This window comes from Oryctolagus cuniculus, chromosome 6 (genome assembly GCF_051225735.1).
Source record: "Oryctolagus cuniculus isolate XC-2025 breed Fujian yellow rabbit chromosome 6, ASM5122573v1, whole genome shotgun sequence".
Classification (NCBI taxonomy): domain Eukaryota; kingdom Metazoa; phylum Chordata; class Mammalia; order Lagomorpha; family Leporidae; genus Oryctolagus; species Oryctolagus cuniculus.
This window is the reverse complement of record NC_142872.1, coordinates 112,275,618-112,293,669: the sequence shown is the minus strand read 5'-3', so window position 1 is coordinate 112,293,669 and position 18,052 is coordinate 112,275,618. Positions and strand designations below refer to the sequence as shown.

Sequence of the window (18,052 nt, the reverse complement as noted above, 5' to 3'; positions counted from 1 at the left end):
GGCCGCAGCGCGCCGGCCACGACAGCCATTGGAGGGTGAACCAACGGCAAAGGAAGACCTTTCTCTCTGTTTCTCTCTCTCTCACTGTCCACTCTGCCTGTCAAAAGAGAGAGAACAATCCAACATGGGAAGCGGGATACACAGCAGACTCATAGAATGGCAGATGCCCTAAATAGCACTCTGGCCTCAGAATCAGCCCTTAAGGCATGTGGATCTGGCTGAAGAGCCCATGAGAGTATTTCAGGCATGGAAAGCCAAGACACTCTGGCAAAAAACAAAACAAAACAAACAAACAAAAAAAACACCTACAGGAAAGAGCTCTGAGAGAGAGATCCCAGCGGAAAGAACGGGCCATCAAAGGAGGTACCTTTCTCTGAAGGGAGGAGAGAACTTCCACTTTGACTATGGCCTTGTCTAAGTAAGATCAGAGTTGGTGAACTCAAGAGGTTCCACAGCCTTGGCAGCTCATGACAAGAGTCTCAGGTGATTACTGATGTCATAAATAAGAGTGTCAATTGTTAAATCAACAACGGGAGTCACTGTCCACTTACTCTCCATGTAGGATCTCTGTCCTTAATATGTTGTACTATGTGAATTAACGGCATAACTAGTACTCAAACAGTACTTTATACTTTTTGTTTCTGTGTTGGTGCAAACTGTTGAAATCTTTACTTAGTATATACTAAGTTGACCTTCTGTATATAAACATAATTGAAAATGAATCTTGATGTGAATAGGATGGGAGAGGGACTGGGAGATGGGATGGCTGTGGGTAGGAGAGAGGTTATGGAGGGAAAAGCCGCTATAACCCAAAAGTTTTTCTTTGGAAATTTATATTTATTAAATAAAAGTTAAAAAAAGAAATACTAAAATGAAATACAGTATTTCCCTATTTATTATTTCACCACCATTTATTGAGCCCCCTATGAACACAGGACAGTTTGCCCACTAACAGCCGAGACCACTGAAGGCAGCCAGGATTCTAGGTGGTTGGGTAGAGGCACCCTTCACATGCAGCATGTTAGGGGGCAGCAGCCTCATTCACCCTGGGGCAGTACTCTGCAAGCCCTGCTGACTCAACCGCTGCCTCAGGGACTTGATAAGCAGCACCTGTGCCCCAGAGCCTGCAGGAAAAAAGGGCCCAACTGGAAGCAGCAGGGGAAACTTGTGTGTATGCCCCAGAGATGGCTGCAGCGACCCACCAAGCACCGAGTCAGTCCTTCACTCAGAAGTCAGCTGCCAGCCTCTGCTTTATTCTAGTTCCACTACAGATGCTACATGGAATATGTCTCTTCCCTAAGATGAAGGTTGAACAAAGCTCCAGCTCTGCCCCTCTCCTTCCTGCCTGGGGCCCATGTGAACAGCAGGGCATTGTTGGGAAATGTCTGTTGCAGTCATTCTCACCCCAAGACACGCACTGGTAGCCACCAGGGCCTGTCAACAGGTCTTGTGTCCATCAAGTCATGATGGTCAGGGCCAGCAGACATAGACAGACTAAGGACCCCTCCTGCCATGACCAAGCAGCCTAGCACTACAAAGCATTCATATGGAGCCGTGGCAAACTTCCTGATGCCTACTGCCTCCACGGCACAGCTGTCCTTGCAGGGATGCTAGTCTTAGATCCCCCATTGTGGTACCCGAGTCTCATTCTTTCAAGGTGAGCTGAAGAGCTTTAAGCACATCCTGGTTGAGAAGGTTCAGGTTAAAACTCTTCAATTCCAGTTTGCCTTGGGCCTCCAACTTTGAGTTGTTTCCGAACTTTGTCTATGATGTCTAAGATGTCTAAGATGATCCCGACCTTTTGGTCTGAGGGTGCAGCATCTTGAAAAACATACTGCCGAAGCAAGCCACGACATCTTCAGAGAGGCTGAGGTCCTCCTGAAGGGCCCTCAGGCACAATTCTAATTCCTTTTGGTGTCCAAGTCCACAACCTGCCTCTTGCCTGCCAACACCGCCTCCTCAAGCTTCTCCACCTCCACCAGGAAACACAGCACTCACTCCGCCTCAGAGGATGGCATGGCACCCAGCAGCTGCGGCCGCACCACCAGCACCACCCCAGTACCTTCCAATTTAACTTGCCAGCATTATAAAAAATGCTTTTGTTTGTGGTAATAAGCTCTTAGCCAAGTAAATAAGTGTCAAAATGAATCCACTTGTTCTAAAAGCTATTTAAGCTTTTTTAGGAAGTATACATCTGATTCCAGGGCAGAATGATTCTCAGCCTCAGAACCTTTACTTGTGGAATGTACATAATGATAAGATACAAAGGGAGGTTGTAAGGAATGAAATGATAACTAAGATGCCAGTGCCAAGAAAATGGCAATCACTCAACACAAAGGGAGGTTTATTATAGCCATTATTAAAATGTCCACTAGGTGATGGAAGCCATTACTAAAGCCATATTCCAGAAGGCTTAAAATCACTGAAACCTTTGACTCCCTTCAGATATATAGAATAAAAGGGGAAAAGCGTACTGTTTCAGTCTGATGAATTCTTCCTTACCTGTTGGAAGGAATCTTCAAATAATGTCTGCCGGGACACATTGATCTTTACGTGACTGGGTAGTGCATTAGACTAAAAACAAAAATAGTATCATAATATAAGCTACAGTATATGTACTATGTGAAGATAAAACTAAGTGATTATGAACATAAGATTTATTTACCACTGTAGTACCTGGCACAAATAACGGAAGTGAGCAAGTTTCCACCTAAAGCTGCGTTCATAAGCAATCTGTGGGCCACCTTTTGTTCTAAAGAAAAACAAAAATAAAACTATATATTACTTCAAAATAAAACGGAATATTTAACATCCAGGAAGAAATCACAGTGTAGCACAGCCCAACAAATAACTTTGGGAAAGTTTCATATTTGCACAGAGAAAAGCTGAGGTAGATTTAGTGAGCGACAGAGGCTTGAGCAATAAAGGCAATTTTAGCAACAGGACACAGATAGCAGGGGGATTACATGTTAAGAAGTCAGTTCAATGAAATATTAATGTCTACAAGACTCCTTCAAAGAAAGCCTTTGATAATCCTTAAATCTAAGAAAGACAGAGACCCTGGGACGAACACATAGGAAGGAAATTCTACCTCACCTTAAGCCTAACCTGAAACCAATGTATATACTGCTGGAGATAACAGGCGAAGCAAAATCTAATTCCTCAGAATAACAAGTGACATCTAGGCCTCATGGCCCAGCAATCACAAGAGAAGAGTCAGAGAGGGTGGTATCCAGGAATGTTAGGTTTACAACATGGTTTGAGTCACAGAGGGCCTGGGTCCCTCACCTATTGAGTGAAGGTCTAACAGACAAACACGAGGAACTTTCATAATCTTAGGGAATATTTTGTAATGGATGGAAAGTATCCTCTTGTTATATAAGGTTCATGAATATTTGAATTCATTTATACAAATACTTACTAAATGCATAGCATGTACTGGATTTCTTCTAGAACAAAGATGAGGAACCTTTTTGCTGTCAAGGGCTATTTGGATATTTGTAACATCATTTGTGGGCCATACAAAATTATAAATTTAAAAAGTAGCCTTCCGTAGATTTATTGAATTTCAAGGCCTGACTGTGGTTGCCTTGGCAGGGCCACACCCAGTGATTTTGTAGGCCTTAGACTGCCTGTGGGAAGGACACTCCCCACCTGTTCTAGACATAGCATTTAATAAAATATATTAAAATACCCATTTTCATGGAATTTACATAGTAGTGAAGGAGACAAACAAGAAATATAAGTAAATTATATATGCTTGTTAGAATAGGGATAAATATCTTACATCCTTGCCCCTAAAACAAACAAAATGGCACTGGTAAAAGGACAAAGGATAAGGAGTGGTACCGGGAGAATTTTGTAATTCTGAAAACGATGAATAGAGTAGGGTTCAGAGACAAAGTGACATTTGAACAAACTTATGAGGATACAGCATAACTCATGTAAATATTTGGCAGAAGAACATACCAAGCAGAGTGAATAAGGGCTAAGATCCAGGGGAGAAGGTGTTCACGGTACAACCAGGTGGCCAGCATACCTACTGTAGAGTGACGGAGGACATGCACAAAGAAAGGTGAAGAGATAATAGGAGTCAGATCCCATGAGGCCTTGTAGGCCACTGTAAAAAGAGTGTTTTTTACTGAGAAGAAAACCTATTAAAGGCTTACATGCAAATTATATTTAGATTTTTTAAAAGATCATAACATTACATGAGACGTGGGCAGAACACTAAGAAACAGGACTCTGATCCCACACTGATAGTTGGAAAGCAACAGTAGGTTGGACCAAAGTGGTGGTATTGTAGGTATTAAGATGTAGCTTCACTCTGAATATGTTGTCTGGTTGGGGTAATGAGAATTCTTGATGGATTATGTGTGTGTGTATAGTGAGAGAAGGGGTCGAGGACAATTCCAAGATTTTTGGCCTAAGTACATGGAAAAGTGGAGTTACAATGAATGAGCTGAGGAATTTCACAGGCAGCACAGATTTTAAGAGTGCTATCAGGAAAGAGTTACAAGTAGTAATGGCAAATAAGCAGCTGACTATAGGAAGCAAAATTTTAAGGGAGAAGTGTGAGTCACATATATTTGTAAGTCATTATCAAGAAGATCCTTTTGAAAACATGATACCGAATAGGAGTCAGCAGGAAAATGAGTGTAGTTAAAAAAGAGAACTGAGGATGAAGTTCTTCAGTGTTAGAGGCTGGGGAGAAAGGGAAGAAAGGAAGTCTCATTAAGAGAAAGAAAGCAGACCAGGAAGGCTGAGGGAAATCAAGTCTGTGGACACCTGTACTGTCTGTATGTATTATGTCCAACACCCGTGAGAAGTCAAATGAGACAAGCTAACCTCTGGATTAACAACGTGGAGGTCACAGGTGCCCTTATCAAGTTTGGTGTCAGAGGAACTTCCTTGGAGTCATTTAAAGACAGAAATTAGAAACAAATACAACAGCAACTCAGTTCTAAGTAGTGTTCCTTTAAAGAGCAGCAATAAGAACAAACTCATCAAATGGATGGAAAAGGGTAACAGTTGTGGTATTTTTAGCTTTCTGTTTCTTAAATCTAGGAAAAAACGGTTGACAAGAACAATTTAGTAGAGAAGGAAAAATTGATGATGTAAGTTAAATAACTGCTAGAGCAATTAAGTGTGGGAATGGGGTGGGAGACAGAAATGATGAACCAGCAGAGGGACTGGGCTTTGCCAGGAAAAATGACATTTCATCTCTAGGAACCAGAAGGAGGACAGATACTCATAGGTAGATAGATACTGGGAATTTCCAAAAGACCTTTCATGATCGCTAGTTTCTAAGGGATGCAAAGACATCACACCTGAGAGCAGGGATGAAGGGGAGATCTGTCAACAGCTTAACTAAGGTATCCTTATCTAAGAACCTGAGTTTCATGGTACGTCTCATTCCCGCTACTGCAGTATGATGTGGCGGCCTAAAGTACAGACTCTGGTGACACATTACCTTTGTCTGCAATCAACTCCATGACTTTCCTTATGACCTTCCTGAACGCCCTACACCACTGCTGCCTCACTTGGTAAAGGGAAAAATAGAGGCGTCTAACTTACGAGGCTGCTGGAAGATAATATTTGCTATTAAGAAATTATATGCTTATTTAGGGACAAATACCACTTGTTTTCCTTGATAGGTGACAACTAACTGAGCACTAAAAAGGAAACCTGTTAAAGTGAAATGAACACTATGAGAAACGGTGACTTGATCAGCCCTCACCCTGACTGTTGATGAGCAGCTTAATATGTTATCCCTCTTAGTATCTTTTTTGTTTGTTCTACTTAATACTTTTGGTTGAATACTGTAATCAATACACAATTCTTCTTAAGTGCTGAAACTTAACTGAAAAGTGATCGCTGTTAAAAATAAGAGTGGGAATAAGAGAGGGAAGAAATGTGCAATTTGGGACATGCTCAAGCTGACTTACCTCAAATGGTAGAGTTAGAAACATACCAGGGGATTCGAATTCAATCCCATCAAGGTGGCATGTACCAATGCCATCTCACTAGTCCCAGTGATCAATTTCTGTTCACAATTGATCATAATGATAGGACTAAGAACCAAAGGGATCACATAAACAAGACTAGTGTCTGAAAATACTAGCTGATAGAATAAAAAAGGGAGAGAATGATCCAACATGGGAAGTGAGATACACAGCAGACCCATAGAATGGCAGATGTTCTAAACAGCACTCTGGCCTCAGAATCAGCCCTTAAGGCATGTGGATCCGGTTGAAAAGCCCATGAGAGTATTTCAGGCATGGAAAGCCAAGACACTCTGGGGAAAAAACAAAAACAAAACCAAAAACAAAAACCTAAATGAAAGATCTCCGTGAGTGAGATCCCAGTGGAAAGAACAGGTCATCAAAGAAGGAGGTACCTTTCTCTGAAGGGAGGAGAGAACTTCCACTTTGACCATGGCCTTGTCTAAATATGATCAGAGTTGGTGAACTCAGGGGGCTTCCATAGCCTTGGCAGCTCATGACAAGAGCCTAGGGTGATTATTGATGCCATAAACAAGAGTGTCAATTTGTTAAGTCAACAACAGGAGTCACTGTGCACTTACTCCTCATGTAGGATCTTTGTCCTTAGTGTGCTGTACATTGAGATTTAATGCTATAACTAGTACTCAAACAGTAGTTTTCACTTTATGTTTCTGTGTGGGAGCAAACTGTTGAAATCTTTACTTAATGTATGCTAAACTGATCTTCTGTATATAAAGAGAAACGAAAATGAATCTTGATGTGAATGGAAGGGGAGAGGGAGTGGGAAAGGGGAGGGTTGCGGGTGGGAGGGATGTTATGGGGGGAAGCCATTGTAATCCATAAGCTGTACTTTGGAAATTTATATTCATTAAATAAAAGTTTAAAAAAAAAAGAAAAGAAATTATATGCCACAAATCCATTTATGAATGAGACAGCAAAGAAAGGTATATTAGGGTATTATGTGTGCAGCTTACTAGAACCAGAAAGTCAGATTTATTGACAAATTTGAGGCTAAATTAGAAATTAATCCTCAAGTCCACACGGAGCAGCATTTAGGAAAAATATCAGGTTTCTACTTACACAGATGACTTCCCATTGCGAGGATCTTTGAAAGTTGTTGTTCTTGTGTTATGATCAACAAAGTACCTAACACCTTCCCGAGTATACCTAATTTCCCAGCCTTCAGGCAAGGGTTCTTCATTCTGTAAGCTAAAAGCAAAGTTGTAATCACAAGGTGAGCATTATCTACATACTAAAATAATCTGACTCAAGGTTTATGGACTCTACCCAGAGATAAAACATTAAAAAGGTCAGGGAAAGTGGAATTAAAAGATGTTTATTTTAGGAGCCAATGCTGTGGTACAGCAGGTAAAGCCACTGTCTGCAGAGGTGGCATCCCATATGGACACCGGTTCGAGACCCAACTGCTCCACTTCCAATCCAGGTCTCTGTTATAGACTGGGAAAGCAGCAGAAGATGGCCCAAGCGCTTGGGCCCCTGCACCCATGTGGAAAAAGCTCCTGGCTCCTGGCTTTAGACTGGGCCACCTCTGGCCATTGCAGATGTTTAGAGAGTGAACCTGTAGATGGGAGACCCCTGTTTCTATCTCTGCTTCTGCCTCAGTCTCTCTGTAACTGTGCCTTTCAAATAAGTAAATAAATCTCTAAAAAAGATGTTTATTTTAGTACAAAAACATTTCAAAAATCTATATTCTTGCTTAATATGCATTTTCCATGAATTTCTTTGAAGGCTTCTTGTCGCAAGTTGACTCAAACAATGCTATAAATATAGTATATACATACCCTTGAGTTCTTGGATCTTCCCATTGGGTTGTTTTTGTGTTATGGTTCACAAAGTAAACCCTGTCTGTTGAATCCACTCTTTTTTCTAAAAGATAAAGTGAGCATACCATTTAATAACTCTTTCATACATATATCTTACATATATTTTTACCAACAACATACTGGCTTACCCCAGCCTGGTGGCAAAGGTCCATATGGGTCATTTTCTGCAGTTAACATTGAAGCCTGATCGGAGAAGGAAGGGGGGGAGGACAAAACAATATTTTCATATAAAAGTAGAAATAAACTAAGTGTTAGGATCACACTTTAAAATTTTTAAAAATATAATAAGGCTGGGAAATAGTAACTTCAAGACAAAAAGTTCTAAAAATATCGTAAGGCAACAGAAGTCAATCACTTGATAAAATTATTAAAAAGATTAAGAATGTATGTGTATATATATATATATATATATATATATATTTTAAGGTTTATTTATTTATTTGAAAGACAGAGTTACAGAGAGGCAGAGACAGAGCTTTTCCATCTTCTGGTTCATTCCACAAATGGCCGCAACAGCCTGAGCTGAGATGATCTAAAGCCAATAGCCAGAAGCTTCCTCCAGGTCTCCCATGCGGGTGCAGGGGCCCAAGGACTTGGGCCATCTCCACCACTTTCCCAGGCCATAGCAGAGAGCTGGATTGGAAGAGGAGCAGCCAGGGCTTGAACCAGTGCCCAAATGCGATGCTGGTACTGTAGGAGGAGACTTTACCTGCTATGCCACAGCGTCAGCCCCTAATAATATCTTGACAGTAACATTTTTATCTCCTAGTCCTTCCATAGTAATCTATAGTGGTGAGATGAGATGGACAAAAAGCATATTGAAAATTATTTTTTTATTTTTTTTGAAAATTATTTTTAAATGAGGCAATATTATTTAAGATAGAGCAACTATCATAATACTATTTAAAACAAATTCTTTTAGTAAAATCAGTAGCAAACTCTAGTTATCATCTTTATTTTAATTAGTATCTTTGAGCATTCATACATATGTAAACACATTTTTGTATATGCTTATATATTTTATTACAACCCAGAAATATATTCTAAGGAACTATTACTCTGGCATAGCAGATAAAGCTGCCACCTCTGATGTTAGCATCCCATACGGGCACCAGTTCAAGTCCCAGCTACTCCGCTTCCAATCCAGCTTCCTGCTAATGCACCTGGGAAAGTAGCAAAAGATGCCTGAAGTGCTTGAGCCCTTGACATCCATGGGTGAGACCAGGACAAACCTCCTGGTTCCTGGTTTTGGTCTTGCCCAGTTCTGGCTGTTGCGGTCATTTGGGGAGTGAACCAGCAGATAGAAGATCTTGCTCTTTCCTTCTAACTCTGCCTTGCAAATAATCTTTTTAAATATATATATATACACACATATATATATATATTTTGAGGAAAAAATAAATTCTATCATAAATTCTAAAAGAACAAATGTAAAAATTATTACCTGAAAAATAGCTTCTTATGTACCTTCTGAATATATTATATGCACCTTCTGAATATATTATAATCTTGTCACAGATACTAATTGTCCTTAATATTCATTTCTCAATCCTTCTTTATTGATGACTGAACTACTGCTCTGTTTGAGATAGCAATGTCCATAAAGAATATTCTATCCCCTGTTTCCTTTGCAGGTAAGTTGGTAGAGTAACCAGTTCCGGCCAATGAGGCATAGGCTTAAGAGCATAGTTACAGCAAGGGCAGGCCAGGTGAAAAGACAACCAGAACAAACTCATCTCCCCTTTCAATTTCTTCTTGCCGAGACTGTGCAAGTGAGGTCCAGAGAGCAGCAGCTCCACATTGTCAAAGTAACAAGCACAAAGCAGGATAAAGATGAAGAAGCAAAATGGCAAAAAAATTTGTTTACGTGGTGGTGCTACTGAGCCAATGTGGTGTTCATTCTAGACTCCTATCCCAAACTTAAGAGGCACAGAGATAACTAAACCTCTGTCAGTTTAAGTAGATGCTATTTGCAGAACACACTTCTGAAATAACTAGTACCTAGTTCTGACTTATTTTCTCAGTGTACTCATGTGAACAGCTAAGTCCCTTACAGAAACAAACCCACACAGCACCGAATTTCTTATTTACTATATAAGCATTGAGCATTCCTAATCTGAAAACTCGTAATTGGAAATGCGCTGAACTCTGGACCTTTTTTGTGAAGAGATCCATACTACTTTATTTCCAACTTCATTCAGAAATAGAGAAAGCACTATAATGTATAGTTCTGTGCTTTACACTGACTTCAGTCCGCACAGGCAAGTGGGAGGAGACAGACAGTCAGGATAGAAGTTCAGAGTTCCTTCTATCCATCGAGAAATGTGAAACCCCAAGCATGATGTAGGACCAATACTAGCGCCCTATAGAGAATGAGTCCCAGTCCCCCTTAACCTAAAATTCTCCTATTCAATGGAGAATAAACACTTAAGATTCTTGAAAATGTGTCCAGGAACATGGTACATGCACAAGTGCCAGACAGCTAGATGAACGTGGAAAGGTGGGGCCTGCCACCCTTTTTTTTGTCAGGAAGGATGGGGTACAACTTAGCCACTTCCCCTTCCACACCCTCCTCTTCCTCTTAAATATCACTGCTTATAGTAATAATCTGGTTCTTTCCAGAGACGTGCACAGTGCCCAAGGCCAACATCAGACATAAGGTTAAGGTGTCTGGAGCTGGAAACCATGCAGACTGAATATGCATTGGTAAAACAACCAGAAGTTGGCCACAGGGACTGTAATCTCTTGGCAACTACTTCCATAACATTAAAAAAAAAAAAAAAAAAAAAAAAAAAACACATTTTGGAGCACTTCAGATTTTAGATTTGGAAGGCTCAATGTGTAAAGCCTATGTAAATATTCTGAAATCTGAACTACTCCTCGTTCCAAAAAGCTTTAGATATGGGCTGCTCAGTCTGCAGTGCCAGACTACAGACCTTTACCACAGATTTCTACATAAGCCACTAAAAAACCAGCAACTGATGACAGTAGGAGATGGAAACCAGCTTGTCCCACTCCCTCCCTGTTGGCTACAGATAACCAGGAGAGTATGCTAATCTATAAATGAGAACTCACCATTTAATCTCTGAAAGAATGAAAGTTGAAAGAGCCAGCCTGGGGTAGGTGTAAAGTAAGTTAAATTTTTCTTTCTGTATGTTTTTGCTACTTTCTTGATTGAATCTGGCAGGCTCTACATTTTGAATTTCTTCAAAGTCGCCTCAAAATGTTATCTAGTAAAACTGATTAGATTTGTAAGTTGGAGACCATGCCCTCCACCACACCCCCCCCATGTGACCTCATGCCCCTACCTGATCCCACCTGTATGCCCACCTGCCAATAAGACTACGTAACCACTCCCCTTGGAAGTAGATTAAAGGGCTCTTCCCTTGTTCCAGAGGGTGCGTGGCCTTCCTGGCCGCCCACTCTCTGACTTCCTGCTTGCATTCTTGCTCTACTGCTGGCAGCCGTCTGCTTTCTGCTTGATATGGACCCAGCTTAATTTCTAGAGCTCTCCTTCTCCTCTAAATAAAGCCCTCACTTCACTGAACATTTCTCTCATTGAATAAAATTCTTAAAAGTTTTAAAAAAAATGCTATCTAGAATTGCCCAGAATTTGAAATTTACCTTTTCTACATCTTTTGATCAAGCGAATTATCAGAGGTATTATTTTTTCCACTCCTCTTATAGATGTTTGCTTATGGCAATAAATAAATCACCAACTGGTCAAATGTCCAGACAGTAGGTTTTTTGGTAGACCTATTTTTTAGACTCAAGGATGGGAATCAGAATAGCTACAATATTGTAAGGCTGGCTCTAAGTAAAATCATGAGGGAACTGGTTTAATTGAAAGTAAAACTTTTATACTTAAAGGTAGAAGGTTGGGAATTGGTAAGATATTATTTAATCAAGAAATCACATATACAGAATTACCTCTTTAATAAGGGTATAAAACTGAGTATATAGTTAGGCAAATAAATTAGAACATTTTTAAAAATTAGAATGCTTATGTATGTTAAAATAGTAATTATTTATTAAAGATTAAATACATTGTGAGGCTGCCGTTGTGGAATAAAAAAGCCATGGCCTTTTGTACTGGAATCCCATATGGGCAACGGTTCAACTCTCAGCTGCTCTACTTCCAATCCAGCTCCCTGCTAATGAAGGCTGCAGAAAATGGCCCAAGTGCTTGGGCCCCTTCCACCCAAGAGGAAGACCCAGATGGAGTTCTTGGCTCCTGACTTCAGCCTGGATCAGCCCTGACTGTTGTGGCCATTTGGGGAGTGAACCAGAGGAGATGGAAGATCTTTCTGCCTCTGCCTTTCCCTCTCTGTAACTCTGCCTTTCAAATAAATAAATAAATCTTTAAAAAAGAGTTTGGGCCGGTGTCGCAGCTCAATAGGCTAATCCTCCGCCTGCGGCACCGGCAAACTGGGTTCTAGTCCCGGCCGGGGTGCCGGATTCTGTCCGGGTTGCTCCTCTTCCAGGCCATCTCTCTGCTGTGGCCCGGAAGTGCAGTGGAGGATGGCCCAAGTGCTTGGGCCCTGCACCCGCATGGGAGACCAGGAGAAGCACCTGGTTCCTGGGTTCGGATCAGCACGGTGCACTGGCTGCAGCGCACTGGCCACAGCAGCCATTGAGGGGTAAATCAATGGAAAAAAAGGAAGACCTTTCTCTGTGTCTCTCTCACTGTCCACTCACGCCTGTCAATAAATAAATAAATAAATAAAATTTTAAAAAAATAAAATAGTTTAATATGTTGTAATGCAATTCATAATCTTTTTTTAAAAAAAAAATTTATTTATTCGACAGGCAGTTACACAGAGAGGGAGAGCCAGAAAGATCTTCCATCTCCAATGGTTCACTCCCCAAATGGCCACAATGGCTGGAGCTGGGCCTGTTTAAAGCTAGGAGCCAGGAGTTTCTTCCAGGCCTCCCACGTGGGTGCAGGGGCCCAAGCACTTGGGCCATCTTCCACTGTTTTCCCAGGCCATAAGTAGAGAGCCTGATTGGAGGAGAAGCAATTGAGGCATGAACCAAGCCCATAAAGGATGGCAGCGCCACAAGCAAGGCTTAGCCTACTATATCACAACACTGGTCCCCAAAATCTTCTTTGAGAAAATCACTAAAGCAGCAAAGGGCAAACGGCTGAGAGAAAAAGCTATATCAGCATTTTATAATTTGTTAATTACCGAATAGAGGTATCGTTGGTTGAACTGTTGCATAGCTCCCTGCAATTGGTTCCGCTGAGATTGCCACTGTTCAAAATTCCGCACAGACTCCATGGTAGGCCGTTGCCATGTTGTTGTTCTGGTGTTATGATCCACATAATAAACTCTTCCACGGTCATCAACTCTTCTTTCCCAACTACCGTAAACAAAATTATAAAATAACAAAACTAAAATAATCTCTCCATATAAAAAAATGAAAAGTAGTTATTACTTCATAGAATTTAAAAATCAAGTTCAAGGCACAAAAACCTTTTTTAAAAATTGTAACGTTTTATTTAACACAATGTGGCCAAAATATTATTTCAAAATGCAATCAATATAATAATTAAGATATTTTAAAATTTTCCTTTCTAAAGTCTTTGCTATCTGGTATTTTTTTTTTATTTGCTTGCAACATATTTTGGCATGTTTGACATTGTAGTTTTAGGATTTTGTGTAATATAAATTCTAAATATAATTTATTTAACATTATAGAAAATACATAAATATCATTATTACTAAGTTTAACACATTCATAAAATGGGCTATTGTTTGGTACATTTAAAATAGTCAATAAAGGATTTGTTATACTAAAGAAAATACTAATGATGCAGTATAATAAAGTTAGAACTGGAAAATATAATTTTGTAGAAATTCTGTGTTTTTTTTTTTTTTTAATTTTATTTAAGTTATCCAAGCTTCATGTATTTCATATATACAGATTTAGGAACACAATGATACTTTTCTCCCCTCACTTTCCCTCCTATCCATGCACCAACCCTTCTTCCTCCTCCCTCTCACATTCTCACTTTAATTTTTACAAAGATCTATTTTCAGTTTACTTAATGACCATATAGTTAACTCACACTAAGTAAAAGAGTTCAACAAATAGAATGAAGAAAAAAAAAAACCTTAAAAGAATGCAGAAATTTTTATTCTTTAGAAAAATACATGAAACTATGACCTAATATTTCAACGAAATTATCATCCCATTTTATCACTAACATAATTTCTAAAGATGGTTTTATAAAAGAGGCCATTGAGGCAACATTTCAGTATCAATCCAAATACTTTTTCCCACGTTGTTTCTTTTTTAAATATCCAACTTACTGAGAATGTTTACCATATACCAAGCAACCTGCCCTGTGGACACGGCTCACATTCAGGACATTTACTGAACACTTTGTTTTTAATTGATTTTTACCTCTTCTTCCCATTGTTAAACTGCTGCCAATTCTTGAAGTGAAGATAGAATTATGTTATTCTGCCAATCACAGCTGTTTGGCTTGGCATAGAAATGAACTCCTCCAACTGCCTCATCTTTGAGATCTTTCAAAGGCCCCATATGAGAGCCAAACTAACTACCTGCTGATTCTGAGGGTATTATATATTTCATTCTGTCGTGTTTTTAATAGTCTTCCAGCATAGCATGATCTTCCCTATTCCCCTACCAACTAGAATTCTACTCATCTTCCAAGGTTCAGTTCTTCAGCTTCTTCCACACATCTTGGATCTTTTAAACCAATTTTTGTCATAAATCATTTACCAACTATGTATCAGAATCCTTCCAGCAACCAATTCTAATTTTATTCTATACACTTATTACTAAAAATACAATAGGATTGAACAATTTATATGTATGGATCTGTTTAGTGATGTAAACTAGGTTATTTCCTTTTTTCTTTTTTTTGACAGGCAGAGTTAGTGAAAGAGAGAGACAGAGAGAAAGGTCTTCCTTTCCATTGGTTCACCCCCTCTGAAGGCTGCTACAGCTGGTGCGCTGCGCCCATCTGAAGCCAGGAGCCAGGTGCTTCCTCCTGGTCTCCCATGTGGGTGCAGGGCCCAAGCACTTGGGCCATCCTCCACTGCCTTCCTGGGCCACAGCAGAGAGCTGGACTGGAAGAGGAACAACCGGGACAGAATCTGGCGCCCCAACTGGGACTACAACCCAGGGTGCCGGTGCCACAGGCGAAGGATTAGCCAAGTGAGTCGTGGCGCCAGCCTAAACTAGGTTATTCCATAAAATCTAATGACATAAGAGATACTAGAGTGGTTCACACTAATGATCTACAGAGATGGCTACATGTAAACCTGTATAACATTATACCTAAAATTATAGAGAATTTTTAATTACTAAAAATATTTGTATTACTTACTAACCTAAGTAAAGTTTAGCTATTAGGCTTTTAGGGTCATTCACAAACTTATTTTCCTTTACTTTTGTATTCTTTTGTAACTCTTTATACATATTACACTGATATCTAGTTGATTTACACTATTTTCTTTCCTCCAAAACAGTGTCTGGACCCAAATATGTCCTTTATTATCTCTGACACTCAGAAGATCTGCCCTTCTAGATTCAATGTAAGTACACTAACATATAACACATTCAAAGCCCAGAAAATTTAAAGCTGGTAGTATGTTATTTCTGTGAAATATTTCCCTTTTACAGAATAAAGTACCCAGGCCTCATCATGGGAACACATGGACCTGACATTTCAATACAACAAACCATAAAGTTCACTTTAACTATCACAGGATCACAATGTGATAAATCATTCATTTAACTCATTTTTTTCATAATTAAAAATATAAAATTTTTAAGTGTTACTTATTTGTTTATTTTAAAGGCATAGTGACCAAGAGACAGAGATAATTCCATTTACTGGTTCACTCCCCAAATTGCCACAACACATGTGGCCACTCCAGAACTTTATCCAGGTTTCCCAAGTGTGTAGGAAGGACCCAAGTACTTGGGTCATTATCCACTGTTTCCCAGGTGCATTACCAGGGAGCTTGAGGCAAAGTGGAGCAAGCTGAGACTCAAACCAGCCCTCTAATACGGGATGCCAGTATCACAAGCAGCAACCTAACCTGCTGCTAACACCAGCCCCAGGGAGGAAAAAAAAAAAATTTAATATGATAGTATGAAACTATTTCTGAATCTTTCAAATAAATTTAAAAACTTTAAAACTAGCAAAAATCCAAACTATGATAACACTCTTTGTCATTGCTAAGAGTAAATAGGCACCTTTATACATTGTAAATGGGGGTAAAAAAAAGTGGCAGAAAAATCTGACAATAACCAAAATGTTTTATAGATATACAAGGATACTTCAAAAATGACATAGAAAAATGGAATTATTTTATCTGATGCAAACAATTTTGAAATTAATGGCTAGTTTTAAACTTCCATATATGAGACAAAATAGGGAACATTTGTTCTTTTGGGTCTGGCTTAATTCATTTACTTCAGTGATCTTCAGTTCCATCTACTTTGTTGCAAATGTCAGGATTCCATTCTTTTTATGGCTAAGTAATATTCCACTGTCTTATATATAAAGACATTTTATTTACCCTTTCATCCACTGATATATAACTAGGTTGACTGTATCGCAGCTATTGTGAATAGTGCTGCAATAAACCTGGAAGTACAAGTATCCCTCTTAAAGTGCTGATTTCATTTCATTTCACACACACACAAAGTGGGAGTGCTGGACCATATGGTAGATACACGTTTTTAGCTTTTTGATGAATTTCCATAGTGTTCTCTATAATTGCTATATTAATTTGCATTCCCATCAACAGTATATTATGACTCCCTTTTCTCTATATTTCACCAGTATTTGTAACCTTTTGTCTTTTTGATAATAGTCATTTTAACGGGCATAAGGTGATAACTCATTTATTATGTGCCATAACAGAGGGCTGATTTCACTGAAACTGTTGTCCAAAAATTAGCCAGAGTTTAATTTTACCATTAGAGGCTATCATGTTCTTTATACTATATTAAATAAATTTAAAAAAACATATGTTATGATGAAATAAACTGAAAATACATAAAGATACATTACCCTGGAGGTAAAGGCTGTGGTCTCTCCCATGTGGTAGTTCGAGTGTTATGATCCACATAATAGGTTCTACCATGAGGATCTTTCCTCTGTTCCCACCTTTAATAAAAATATAAATAAAAGTAAAAGTTTGGACAATACGAAGAAATCCCTCTTTTAATCAGGACAATTACAAATAAGCTTTACTATAAAAGGCCATGAATATAAATTATAAAGGTATTTGTTTTCTCAATTTTAAGTGCTTTTTAGTCACTTACATGTGCCTTTTAAATTATAGTACTAAAAACTCAAATAGTAATTGTAGTTACCAGAGAAAGAACAGAATCATAATATCTATAAGCTTGAAAAGTTACTAATTTGCAGAATGACAGAATAACAGAAAGCAGACATTTAATCAAGAATAGAGAAATCTTCAGCCTAAACCAAGTCCAAGGCACAAAATGTCAATCAAGAATATCCATTTCACCTATGATCTAGGAGGTTTAAGGAAGTATGTGGCCATGCTGCTCAGTGAAAATTCTTTCATCTATGTGAATAAATGCCTTTTTAGAGTGTATGTATCTCCCTCCCTTGTATTTTGTAGGCTTCTCAATTCACATTCATAATTTTCTTTTCCTTCCTCTATAAGGGTGATTAAAAAAGGTTTGTGTAAAAATGGAAATAAAAGGCAAGTTTATTTTAGTGCAAAATTTTCTTTGAAATTCAAGCAGTTTTTTTCATAATACATATTTTCCATGAATTTTCTGAAGATGTTTTGCATTTTGAAGATTTCAATCTATGATTTTCCCTACTTTCATTTTCTCATCTGTGATCCCATTTTTCTTTCTTTACAGTCTTGCCTTAACATGGAACACAAAAACAATTTAAAAAATTAAGACCTGGCATTTCTCAGTTTACTATTCATTTTAATTTTAAAGTAAGGCAAACAAAATATTTCTCTTTCTCTAAAACACAGGAACCCAACTAAATTTGTGATGAGAGATCTTAAGTTATTAAATCATTTTCCTCAAATTATTTTCACCAACAGTTACCGTACTAGGACGTACTAGGTTATATATACACAGAAATGGCATGCACGCACTTGTGCACACAGAAACACACACTCAAACTTAGTAATTTAGTAAGCTGTATCTAACGAATCTAAG

General features: G+C 38.8%; 1 protein-coding gene and 1 pseudogene across 6 annotated transcripts in view; both read right to left on the bottom strand.

Annotated features, from left to right (window-relative positions):
• WWP1 (WW domain containing E3 ubiquitin protein ligase 1) overlaps nucleotides 1-18,052 on the bottom strand; it is a 135,015-nt gene that overhangs the window by 32,079 nt on the left and 84,884 nt on the right. For all 6 annotated transcript variants that reach the window (XM_051844599.3, XM_089335497.1, XM_051844597.3 and 3 more), the window contains 7 exons: nucleotides 16,911-17,006; nucleotides 13,039-13,213; nucleotides 7,978-8,032; nucleotides 7,808-7,892; nucleotides 7,086-7,214; nucleotides 2,677-2,752; nucleotides 2,503-2,574 (listed from right to left, as the gene is read on the bottom strand). In XM_051844599.3, coding sequence (XP_051700559.1) covers nucleotides 2,503-2,574; nucleotides 2,677-2,752; nucleotides 7,086-7,214; nucleotides 7,808-7,892; nucleotides 7,978-8,032; nucleotides 13,039-13,213; nucleotides 16,911-17,006 — 688 coding nt within the window. The remainder of the gene's footprint in view (nucleotides 1-2,502; nucleotides 2,575-2,676; nucleotides 2,753-7,085; nucleotides 7,215-7,807; nucleotides 7,893-7,977; nucleotides 8,033-13,038; nucleotides 13,214-16,910; nucleotides 17,007-18,052) is intronic.
• LOC138849935 (p53 and DNA damage-regulated protein 1 pseudogene) lies at nucleotides 1,510-2,160 on the bottom strand (annotated as a pseudogene).